Below are 12,112 nucleotides of genomic sequence, written 5' to 3' on the forward strand. Positions count from 1 at the left end.
GATTTGTCATAAACACTCTCGTTTTGGTCATATGTTTGGACAATGTTTAGGTCATAGAACTCCCCCGGTTGATGTCTTTTTAGTATTATTGGATCTGATTTATCCTAGACCTAAGGTTGTTGTCTGATGATCTTTATACAATCAAACTATGCAAATTATATGAATTAATCTTAAAATATGGTTTAATTTATCTTATGTTGGCATCAATGGATACACATACTTTTGTGCACATTAACACCATGATGCAGGGACAACCAAGATGAGAGGATGACTAAGCTGGCGGTTAAAGAGACACATCATCATGTCGATGGATGCAGACCTAGTCAAAGTGGAGGAGCGTTGAAGGAGCTCATAACCAATTGACCGCTTCTTTAGCAGAGCGATTAAGTGGAGCATTCATGATTGTTTCTGATAAAGCATAAATCCAGGAAATGAGGTTGCACTATATTTTCTCGGTAGTAGGACAATTGCTTGTTCTACATTTATGCACTGACTTCTTCTTTTGATGTAATAAGTCCTTCTCACCTGTTCCTTTGGGACGTGGGCTGATCAGTTGGAAGTTTGTTATAAGTTTTTATTATAAATAAAGGTCTCTACCTCCTCACGAGGGTAGACAGTGTAACCATTGAGTTAGCAATATTTTGGTTTCCAAATTTATGTATGCTGAAATTAACTTGAAAAAAATAAGATGATGGTATTCTAACCTCATCAATTGTTATCTGAGTTTTGGATATACTCACTCAAGGGGGTCCACTTGGTGAGTAGTTCCCATGCATTTGCTAGTTAATTTCCATTTTGTTATAGTTGTTGTTTTGGTATTCGACTATTCCTGCAGCCATTATAAATAGTTCCTGTGTCTGTTATTGCAGACATAGTAGTTCATGTCCGCTAACCAACACATTGTCATTAGTAGTAGTTGTTTAGGTTTCTCTCAATTGTGAGTTTTGAAAAATTGTTAAGTCATTATGTTTCTGCATATTTCTTTTAGAAAATTTCCTTTTCCTACAGTAGGATAGAATGGCTTCAACTTGAGCTTAGTGCATATACAATACTAACCCATTTCAAGTTCATTACCCTGGTCGATAAAGTAAATGAATATTTTTCACAAGAGAGGTAGTTGCTTAGTAAGGATGTCCAATCCCTGAGTTGAGGTTTCGAAACCCAGTTACTATTCCAATTGTGAGGATCAACACCACGATTTAATTTTGCTACAGGAAATGAAGATGGAGGGAGAGTAACTTATCAATTTGATACCAAGATTCTGGAAATTTGGTGTAATTGTTAGGGATGCTATTGGGTTTGCTAGCAGTCTTACAATGGTCTGGAACATAAACACTTTTATAGGAGTGGAAGTGGACACCAAATCATTCTGCATTTTTATGAGGTGGAATATGATGAGATAAAGTGATACTTTTATAGTCTTTAATATTCATCGACCAAACTTAGCTTGTGATAGATTGAAGCTACTGGATTACCTTAAAAACTTCAAATTAATGCATAGTAATGATATTTGGTTATTGGGGACAAAATTTAATGAAATTATCTTGCTAATATTAAGCCCAAAGTGGGTTGGTTTACTTGGTCGAACAAGAGGTTGGGGGAAGATAATATTGATATTAGATTGGATAGATTTCTTGTTGATTTTGTTAAATCCATGATAGGACTAAGAAGGGGGTTGAATCAGTCTTGATCTTCTATAATACCAATCTATCAAACTTTAAGCAACTTTTAACTATTTTTTGGCAATAGTGAAAATATCAACTATCTCCACCCTCTCCCTCATCATCTTCATCCCTTGTTTGTCTCGATGCCCTCAACTATGGTCTGTCATTGTCATCAAAAGAAGGCATCGACTTATCTGGACAAGAAATCCTCGGTATTGCATACATCACAAAATAGTGTGAGTAGTCCACATTCATTCCTCCATCAATAACATTTGATGCATAATCCCATGTCTATGCTGCCAATCCAAAGTAGTCTAGACAAGTTATCTAATAGGATATGGTCGGACCCCACTCTGAAACATCCTGTTATCTCTAAGAATATAAGGTAGCTCCACGTGGGACTCCATGTACTCAACCATACTATCTGAACACCCTCGTATGTATAAATCTCTTAATGATGAAGGGTGTCCACCCAATCAGATATTTGGAAGTGAACTCATACGAAATCTCAATGGCATCCTCTGGCCATGGCTTGCGGTCCAAGTAAGGTTGCCATATGATTGTATCTAGATCATCCAAGACTCGTCATCAATACTCTAATTTTCCCAGCTTTCGTTGGCCAACAACACCTATATAACCATAGACGTAAGGTCTCCCAATAGGTCGGTCTCTGTCTGCCAATGGGTAGGTGACAACTATATGCTCCCATGCCCAAATGTGTAACAATATAACTCCACCTAATTTGCTAGTAGGTCTGAGATAAACCACCTGATGAATATCATGATAGAAATGAGCTAGCATACATGAGCCCCATGCATATCAGACTCCCTCAGTGATCATGCTCTCGAGTACTTGACCCCAGTCAATCAGTCCCTTCGACCTACGGTCGGGACATAGGAAACCTCCAACAAACCCAACCAACATAGATGAAAATGGCTCATACAGGTCCAACATATCTTGCCATGGGATCTCATAACCACAGATCTCATCATCATCGAATATCCTCTTACGTGCATCGATACCTCTTTGCTCCGTGCAATCATACATAACTAGATCCCCACTCACAAGAATCCTCAGAATCTGGTAGACATCCTTTGGAGTGACTGTCATCTCACTGGTCGCCAAGTGGAAAGTGTTGTGGTTGTTGTGCCACCTCTCAACCAATGCAGTTAGTAAACCTTTTTTTATCCTATATTGGGGCATCTCTAGCAAAGATGATAGGCCACATCTCGCTATAATATCCAAATCCGCCTATACCAGATGAGGAATCAATCGCTAAGTCTTCGAGTATCACTCCCAAGACTAAAGAACTCCTAAGTTCTCCTATAACCATGACATATTACAGTGTCAGCATTCATTCAATCAATCAACTTATCTATCAATCTAATAAGCTCATGTGAGATTTCAATCAAATCTCGTTGAATACCTATCATTGAATCTCATTCATCATGAGGTCAATCATCATCTATTCTATCAAAGATCAACAAGACAAAAGTTGACACGATCGAAAAATCTCAAAAATGAGGAGAAAAATCAAATTTCTATCATTTTGGAGTAAATGCGCTAAAAATATCTATGCACCATTTTATCCATTGGATGCGCTACTCTGTGCAATCAATGCGCCAAATCAGGCTATGCGTTAGATAACTTATTCTATGCGCTAAATTTTTTAGCCAATGCGCCAAATCTATCAATGCACTAAAACAGTGCCCTAAAATCCATGTGCTAAAATAATTAACCTATGCACTAAATTAGGGTTCGCATGTGTTAAAATGACTAAACCCACGCTAAAAATCAACCAAAACATGGGGTTGTCCCCATATTGCAGCGGTTGTAGGCTACGCACCTCCGGGTGGAGGTCTCGGGGTCGAAACCCCCGAGCCTCACACCGTGTCGTCCAAGCTAAGTGGTACGGTGAGGTGGAGGTTTATCCTACCCCTCGTTGACTGTGGCTGTCCATAGGTCCCCCATCCTGGAAAAACATCTGCTCCGCTCCGCTAGTGCTGATAGACCAATCTAGTAGTGAGCATTGCGAGGACGGCCTAGCATAGATGTAGGATAAAGTTTGATGTCGGCTCTCACTATCAGTGGCTCGATCGATGGTTTGTCTCTGTTCGTTGGCCAATGGAAATGACGATTGGTGCTCTCAAGCCATACAAGTGCTTCATCGAGGATGCCTTGGCTCATGACATGGAGATGAGGTCCTCCCATGTGATCTCACTGGTTCGTAGCTCCAGTCAAAAGTGCTTGCCCTTAAAAAAAAAAATCAACCAAAACATGCAAAAAGTTTAATTTTTTTAACAACAATAGGATTTTCGAGGTACGTATCGGAGGTCCATACGCTGCTAGCCAATTACATCGCCAAACTTTCTCAAATCTGTGAGTATGATACGGGATCACCATTTTGATCTCCAAGCTCACTTCCTCACTTACAATGCACAAATAACAAATCAAATGATTCACTTTTTCACTTTTAACCCCTTTTAATGCATAAGAGGAGAGGGGGGGGGGTAATTAAGTGGGATTTACTTTCCACTTGCTTAAATCTAATCAATCAACAACACCACTTCTTCATTTTATCGAGAGATGGATCAGTTAAAATCCTTAAAAAATTTCAAAAATCCTAAAAAAAAATCCTAAAAAATAAAATAAAATCTAATTCATCTCCTGAGGGGGCATACACGCACTATTAAGCGACGATCGAGATCTGGGGTAAAAATCAAAATTATTATTAGCGTTTGAGGCATCCAGCGAATTTTTCTTTGAATCAATGTGTCACAAACACATTGCTTCAAAGAGGGGCAAAATGTATACACTAAAAATTGGCCTGGAGAGATTTAATTAAATATGAATTATTTAATTAGTAAGCCTTTAATTCTTCTACTTATAAATAAATTGAAAAATTTATTTATATAGTTCAATTTTACTTAATTCTTCCTATCATAATTCATTTCTTCCATTTTCCTAATTAAATAAACAAATTCAATTAATTTATTTTATTTAGTTATCCCTTATTAATTAATTTAATTTTTTAAATTCAAATTGTCACATGACTCCTAATCCTAAACCACTTAACCTAACCCCTTTCTAGCCTAACTTACCATATAACTTTGGGTTTAACTAACCCTACCCCATCAAACTTCCTTATCCTAACCTCCTATGGAGTGTGAATTCTCTTCCCAACAAGACATCCACCATCTAGAAGAACTTTTGGTCTTCAATCTTGAAGACATTTCACATTCTGTGCTCTAAACTCTTCCCCATAAATGCCAACTATTATTTTGTTTTGCCAAGGGAGGAATTTGCTTCCATTGTCACCACCACACCACCAAATTCCACCACAAACTCCTTCCATTCACATAGTCTAACTCTCTTATTTTCGCCCTCCAAGTTTCATTTGTCATGTGTTCGCTTCAACTTCGTTAAAACTTTGCACGACGTTTTTGCAGGAAAAACATACCAATGACACTGTTTGATCTCCTCTCAGTGTTTTTGAGAGATAAATAATCTTACATCCTCATAAATTATTCATCGAGTGTTGTGATATGCATGCTACCACCTTACCTTAACATTAATATCCACACATGTCAACTCTGAACTAGGTACTTGGATTTTGCCATGTAGCAAGTGAAAGGGGGAAATGACGTCGTCCTCTTTGTCCTTCCATAATTACCCTTGCTTGATGCGACATGCTCTCCAAAACCTGTCAATTTTAATGAGGTTGACAACTATTCACCACCTTGCATGTTCTTCCACCACACCCGATGAAATCATCTTCGACTAGGCCTTCTAAACCTTGCTCTCCTCGTTTTTCATCCCACCATCTCACTTCCTGATCATTAAATTCGCACCTCGGGTTGGAAAGATAGTCCGCCTCTTTGTTTCCCTCTCTCTAAAAAAAATTAATTTTAAAATCTTGAATTTTATTAAGTTTTTGTGTATATGCTTAAAATCATCATTATTCAATAAAAAATAAAAGGGAAACAGGAATCCCTATATAACCAAAGAATCCTAAATAAACCAATGAAATAATGCAAAACAAAGTAATAGGAATATAAAATATTCAATTAAAACTCTCTATTCCATGATCGCATATGGCTTCCATTGTTCTTCTCTTCTTTGTGGTATGATGACTCTCAGATATCGCGCTGACAACCTGCAAGTGACACAAATATTCGAAGTTCATGATTGTTGAAAATGGAGATTGAATGCTGAATTTATAGATTTTTGGAGAGGATTGATTGAGAGGTGGAACAAATTGATCAAGAGGTGGAACTCAGGTGAGCTCACATGTTGATTGATAGTTGGACTGCTGATTTGGAGGTGGAACAAAATAGATTGAATAGATAATTGAGTTAACTAATTAAGAAAAAAGTTGATTGAAAGATGAAAAAGAATGATTGGAGGAGAATTAATTGATGACAAAGAAAGCTTTATTTAGAAAAAGCTAATTGAAAGATAGAAAAATAATGATTGGAGAGAATTAAAGAAATGATTATTAAATAGATTGAAAAGTTAACTGAAGAGACTGATTGAATGTTTTTTTGGGAAAAAAGCAAAGTGAAAGATAGAAATAGAGGTTGGAAAGATAATTGATTTAATTAATCAATTAATTGAATTGATTAATTTAGCATGTGCTTGCACTTTGACTTTGATTTTCAATTTAATATTTGCATGAGATTTAATTCAATTATTGAATTTATTTTAAATTCAATTTGTTATTTGAATATATTTAGAACTTGACTTTGATTTTCAATTTGATTTTTGAAATCATGGACATGTATTTGAAATTGGAAGAAATTGAAAGAATATGAATTTGGAGAATTAATGAATTTAGAAGAATTAATGAAATTACAATTTGAATTTGAATTTGGATCATTAGTTAATTATTTAAAAATTGAATTTATTTAAATAATAAAGATTATTTAAATTAAAGGATTAAATTACAATTAATTAAATAATAAATATTTAATTAATATTTAGAAGAGGGTTAATGCTTAATTGATTAGAAATAGAAATTGAGAATGAATTTATTTAAATTAATAAAGATTATTTAAATTGAAAGATTAAATTCATAATTAATTAAATAAATAAATATTTAATTAACATTAGAAAATGGTTTAAATAATTAAACGATAATAGAATTGAAATTGAAATAATTAGTAAGATTATGAAGAAATATGAATTTAGAAGAATAAGATTAGTTAGCTTAATTAAATAATTAGAGAATTATTTAATTAATTGGACGAATAATCAATACACGATCAATGAGACATTTTTAGGTATCTACATTTTGTACTATTATTAAAATAAATTTATATATTTTTCAATAGTGTGCTTTGCCTTTAGCGATGACATCGACCACTATTCTTGAGTCACCTTCTAAATGAAGTCTAGAGACTGCCAACCTATTTGCCAGAGAAACAACAAGAAGCGTCGCTTGAGCCTCCGCTTCGTTGTTGGTGCCATCATTCAATTTTTGTGCCCCCTTTGGCAACACTACACCTTTATCAATCCTCGCAATGCATCTAGCTCCCAATACGCCTGGATTACCTCTAGAAGCACTGTTGAAATTTATTTGATCCATCCCGCATCTAGCTTCATGGAGATTTCACTATTCTTGTTACACTGGGAAGGATTAACCCCGACCAACCCATTAACGAGCCAATATTTGAAGTATTTTATGAAAATGTACATAATATTAAATATATAATATATTTTGTGTTTAATTAATAATTAATTATGGGTTATTATGTAAATTTATTTTATTTATTATATTGTGAGTGTAGTAGTAATCATGGATATACTTTAATATTATATATTATATATTTTATTATTTATCATTTAGTTATATATTTATATTATACATGACTTATATTATAATTATATCTGTTTGTTTTATATAATATAATATAGATTACTTAACCTAATCTAATGTATATTAAATTATGTTACTATGTTAGATTAATCTATATTTAAAGTTAGAAAAATTAATTAGAGAGAGGGGTTAATCATATAATAATTAATATAATTATAGTATGGATTTAATCTATAGAATAGATACATAATTAAATAATAAAATGTATAGATATTGTTTGTGTGTGTACATATATATGTTTCTTATTCACTCTAACTCATTATCTATATCTATCTTCGTCTTATTCATTCTATCTCTATATCTCTCTCTATATACAACCCACCACACCTCCCCGCCCCTCTCTCTCTACTATTTTGGTTATCTTTTGACTCAAAGGTATGCATAGTTGATTTGGAGTCTATACTTGTGGAGCAAAGAGATTCTTATCCCTCCTCTCCCTATCACCCCTTTTTTATCTCTCTACTTCAAATCTCTCTCATATACACACATTTCTTGTTTCTCCCTCCCTATCTCTATCACTTTATCTTCTCCCTCTCATCTATTTATCTTCCCCCTCTCCATCTCTCTCCATCTCTCTCTATACCTGTCGCTATTACTTGACTATGTCACCTTCTTTCTCTCTCACTCTTTGCTTCTCTATCTCTATATCCTTGTTTCTCTCCCCACTTTCCATTTATATCATAATATCTCTACCTCTATCTTATTCACTCTATATTTCTTGCCCTACATCTCCATGTCTCTATCTCTATCTATATTTCTCCCACTCTCTTTATCTCTTTCTATCCACATCTCTCCATCTCTATATCTCTCTTTCGACCTTTCCCTAACTCTATATATCTATTGAGAGATCTCTCCCTCCCTCCCTCCCCCTTTTTCTTCCCTTTCTACTTTTCATTCACTCCATCCCTCTCTTTGTTTCTTCTACTCTATATATTTATCTCTCTACCTCAGTCATACTCATCTCTTTATCTCTTTCTATCCATATCTCTCTCTACACCCATCTCCCCTAATCTCTTTATCTCTTTCCCTAGCCTTCTTTATCTCTCTATATCTCTTTCCCTCTCTCTATATCCTTCTATCTCTATATAAATTGAGCTATCTCCCATCTCTCCCCCCCTCTCTCCCCTTCTCTCTTCCATTTTATCTCTCTACCCTCTCTACCTATCTCTCACTCTATTCCCCCCTCACTCTTATATCCTTATATCTCTGTCTCTATATCACTCTATTTCACCATCTTTATCTCTATCTATCTTTCCTTCTCTCTTTTCATCTCCCTGTCTCTCTCTCTCCCCCCAACCCCCTCTTTATATATCTCTCCCTCTCTCATTTCTATCTATCTCTCTAAATTGGATGGTTTCAAATCAATAAATGGCGAACCAAGGGACCAATGTCTCTCTTTTTATCTCTCCATATCCATCTCCTCTTTCTCCATCTATAACTTCATCTCTATATCTATCTTCATCTTTATCAATATCCCCTATATTTATCTCCTTATCCCCCCTCTATCTCTATATTTCATTCTTTCTATCTATATCTCTCCCTCTTTCTCCCTCTCTGCAAATGGAGCCTAATTATTTTCCTAATTCAAAGGTTTTTTTGGTCATATCTGGAAAGATGCATAGTTGATATGTAGTTATAACTTTTCCATTGAGAGGCCTTTATTGTACAAACAACATCATTTGCTAAATAGACCACCACTTAACCTCATGTACTGTACAAATATTTTCACTCAACTAAAAAAATAAAAATTCTTGATTGACCTTTCACACCTCTTTAATGTACCCATTGCACACCAAAGTGCAATTACTAGTTCATAAATATCTTAAAAAAAACCATCACTCATTACAAAATTGCTTCAAATTGGTTCAATAAAAAAACTTACAGAGGTAAAAATATTCAATGTATATTATATTTTTATTTTATTATTCTTATAATATAAATACACAAGAAGTTAGACTCGCTTTTAAATGCGTATCAGGTTCCTTTAGTATATGACGATCGGCCGTAGGAACCAAGTTTTAGAAACGATCCCTAATAAATTGTTCCCTTGATTTCCACTTTGTAAGAAAGAGGAAACAATGGCTGGCATCATTCAGAGAAGGTTATGGCGGTTTGCATCGATGAGATCTGCAAATCCTTCATGGATAACAAGACGGTTTGCCAGCGATGCGCTGGTCACCGCAGAGGTTAAGCCCGGGGAAATCGGTGAAGTTGCAGGAATTCCTCATGAGCATTTGAGTCGCAGGGTACAATCCTACTCTTTCCATTGAATTCTTCCAATTGCTTTTATATCGTGCAAGTGTTTTAATGTGTATGCACAATGTATGTATGCTAGCCAAGGTGTTTTCTGTTTAAGGCTGAGCATAGGGCATAATTCAAGGAATGCGTTATTCAGGACTTCTGAAATATGCCCTTTTCTATGGAGTGCTTTTCTGATATTTATTTTATTTGCGCGTGTTTAAAAAGATTGACATTTCTTATTTTTACGAGTTGCACGGGGAGTTCACTTTCTAAGATATGTTAAGAAAATACCTATCGCAGGACTTTGAATACGACCCTACAGTTTTAAAAAATTACCACCATCTCCTCTTATTCTCTAGACACTCTTTCAGAATAACACTCATTTTTCATCCCGCTTTTGCGGCCACATTTAATTATCCGAGCTGCAGTGCTTGACCTAGATATAGTATATCTTTCTTTCTCATCTGGGGCCAATCCTTAATGCCTTTACTTTGACATTCCAGCCTTTTCTTCTTTTTTCACATTGCTTTTAAACCAGCATCACTCCTCAACTTGCTGTCTATCCCTTTGTGATACATGTAAACATCATGATATGCAATGTGTAAATTAACAAGATCCGATGGATACGTTCATGTGAAAGTTGCCATGTCCTAAGGGTGAGTCTCGGTGATGAGATGTAATATGACTTTTTGTCCACTTGTCTACTGCGGGTTAGGGGAGAGACAGATTCATTCACACATCAGGCATTAAAAATTGAACACTAATGATTATTTCTTGGATGGCAAACCTGAGCATATACCAGCCCAGTTGGTAAAGACACAAATGAGGGTCTCTAGCCCTAACATAATTGCAGTTCAAACCCATGAACACAGTATTCAGCAGGGGCACAGAGCTCTCAAGTCACTTCCCCAGTGGGAGTTTGAACCCTGGTTGCTGCCATTACATTGCCATCCAACGCACCATGTTCTAACGGGTGAACCATAACTTTAGATCAAAATTGTCTGAACACATTTACGCATAGTGAAAGATGGAAATTTAAATACATAATTTTCTGTATATGCTGGATTAGGTGTTGCTTTGGACATGCATTTTTAATGTTTTAGGTTTTCAAAGTTTTTGATAACTTCTTGTATATGTTTATTTTCCAAATTCTATCATTTCTTGATTCCCAAAGGGAATAGTCCTTGGCTCTAAAAGTGTTGGAAGGCACTCAAATGACATGTATCAAAACCCTTTTTAAAGAATAATGTGCTGCTTTTCTGAAAGTCATGGAAGTCAAATCAGGCTATCCATGTCAATTCCGCTTTTCATTTTTGACTAAAATGTTTGGAATTTTGGCAATTAAGTCATGATAGGGATCAAATGAATAATATAAATTTTAACACATTTAAAAATATAGTTATCTTGTCACATGCATAACTGAAATGGAAACTGATCCAAGTAACGTATGGGACAGATTCATAGTTCAGTGCAAACTACATAGGTGATTCACATTACACTATCATCAGCCCACAATTCTTATGGCTTTATCAACTACACATTATCTATGTTTCATGTAACTCATCTCCATACTTTGGCTCCCTAGCTTTGTGTTGTTTTGGTTCTTTTGTCCCCATTCCAATGCAATTTTCCTAGTTATATTATTTATGGAATTTAATGAGTAGCTCATGGCATACCATTTTTGCGTTCCTCTATTTACCTATCCTGACTGAGAGAGGTGAGGCTACTTTGTTGGTCAATTGCAAATGACATTTCCTGTTCTTGGTCTTGGTCTTGTGCGAAGTTGAGACTGGCATATTGGTTAGATAGGCACATGAAGACAAAGTTGATACACATGCCTAATTTAACCAATTGTGCAGCCTCTTCGACAGTTGGGGGAGTGCGACACATGATTTTCTATTAGGAAATCTAATTTGGGTGGGCATCGTTGGAACATGTAGTTGGACTTTATTTAGACTTCTATTTTGTTGTCATGAATAGACCCAAGTTTGATGAAACTTGGGGCCACCAATATAAGATTGATTCCTTTCATTTTCTTCGTAGAAGATTGAGGGAAGAAATCACAAGTGTCTTCCCTTCAACCCCTTTTTCTTTGTCTTTGAGAATGGTTTCAGTGTTGTTTCTATTTTACAAGTATGTAAGAGCTAGACATGTGGCTTTATCTCGGTGTTTGCCACGTTAGAGTTATTTCAAAGAGTTTCTTGTGCATCCCTTTGCTGCCTTTACCCCAGAGGAAACATGATGATGAAACATGTTTGAATCTGGTTGTAACCCATCATGAACAAGAGTAAATTTATTTTGTTGAGATCTAAATTAACAACCTTAGACG

At 35.4% G+C, this 12,112-nt stretch overlaps 1 protein-coding gene across 1 annotated transcript in view; it reads left to right on the forward strand.

The window, feature by feature from the left end:
- Positions 1-9,510: 9,510 nt before the first annotated feature.
- Positions 9,511-12,112, forward strand: part of LOC131066242 (NADH dehydrogenase [ubiquinone] iron-sulfur protein 4, mitochondrial) — a 62,776-nt gene continuing 60,174 nt past the window's right edge. Inside the window, exon 1 of the mRNA XM_058000953.2 lies at positions 9,511-9,788. Coding sequence (XP_057856936.1) covers positions 9,621-9,788 — 168 coding nt within the window. The 5' untranslated portion in view covers positions 9,511-9,620. The remainder of the gene's footprint in view (positions 9,789-12,112) is intronic.

The sequence above is a fragment of the Cryptomeria japonica genome, chromosome 5, assembly GCF_030272615.1.
Source record: "Cryptomeria japonica chromosome 5, Sugi_1.0, whole genome shotgun sequence".
Lineage (NCBI taxonomy): Eukaryota > Viridiplantae > Streptophyta > Pinopsida > Cupressales > Cupressaceae > Cryptomeria > Cryptomeria japonica.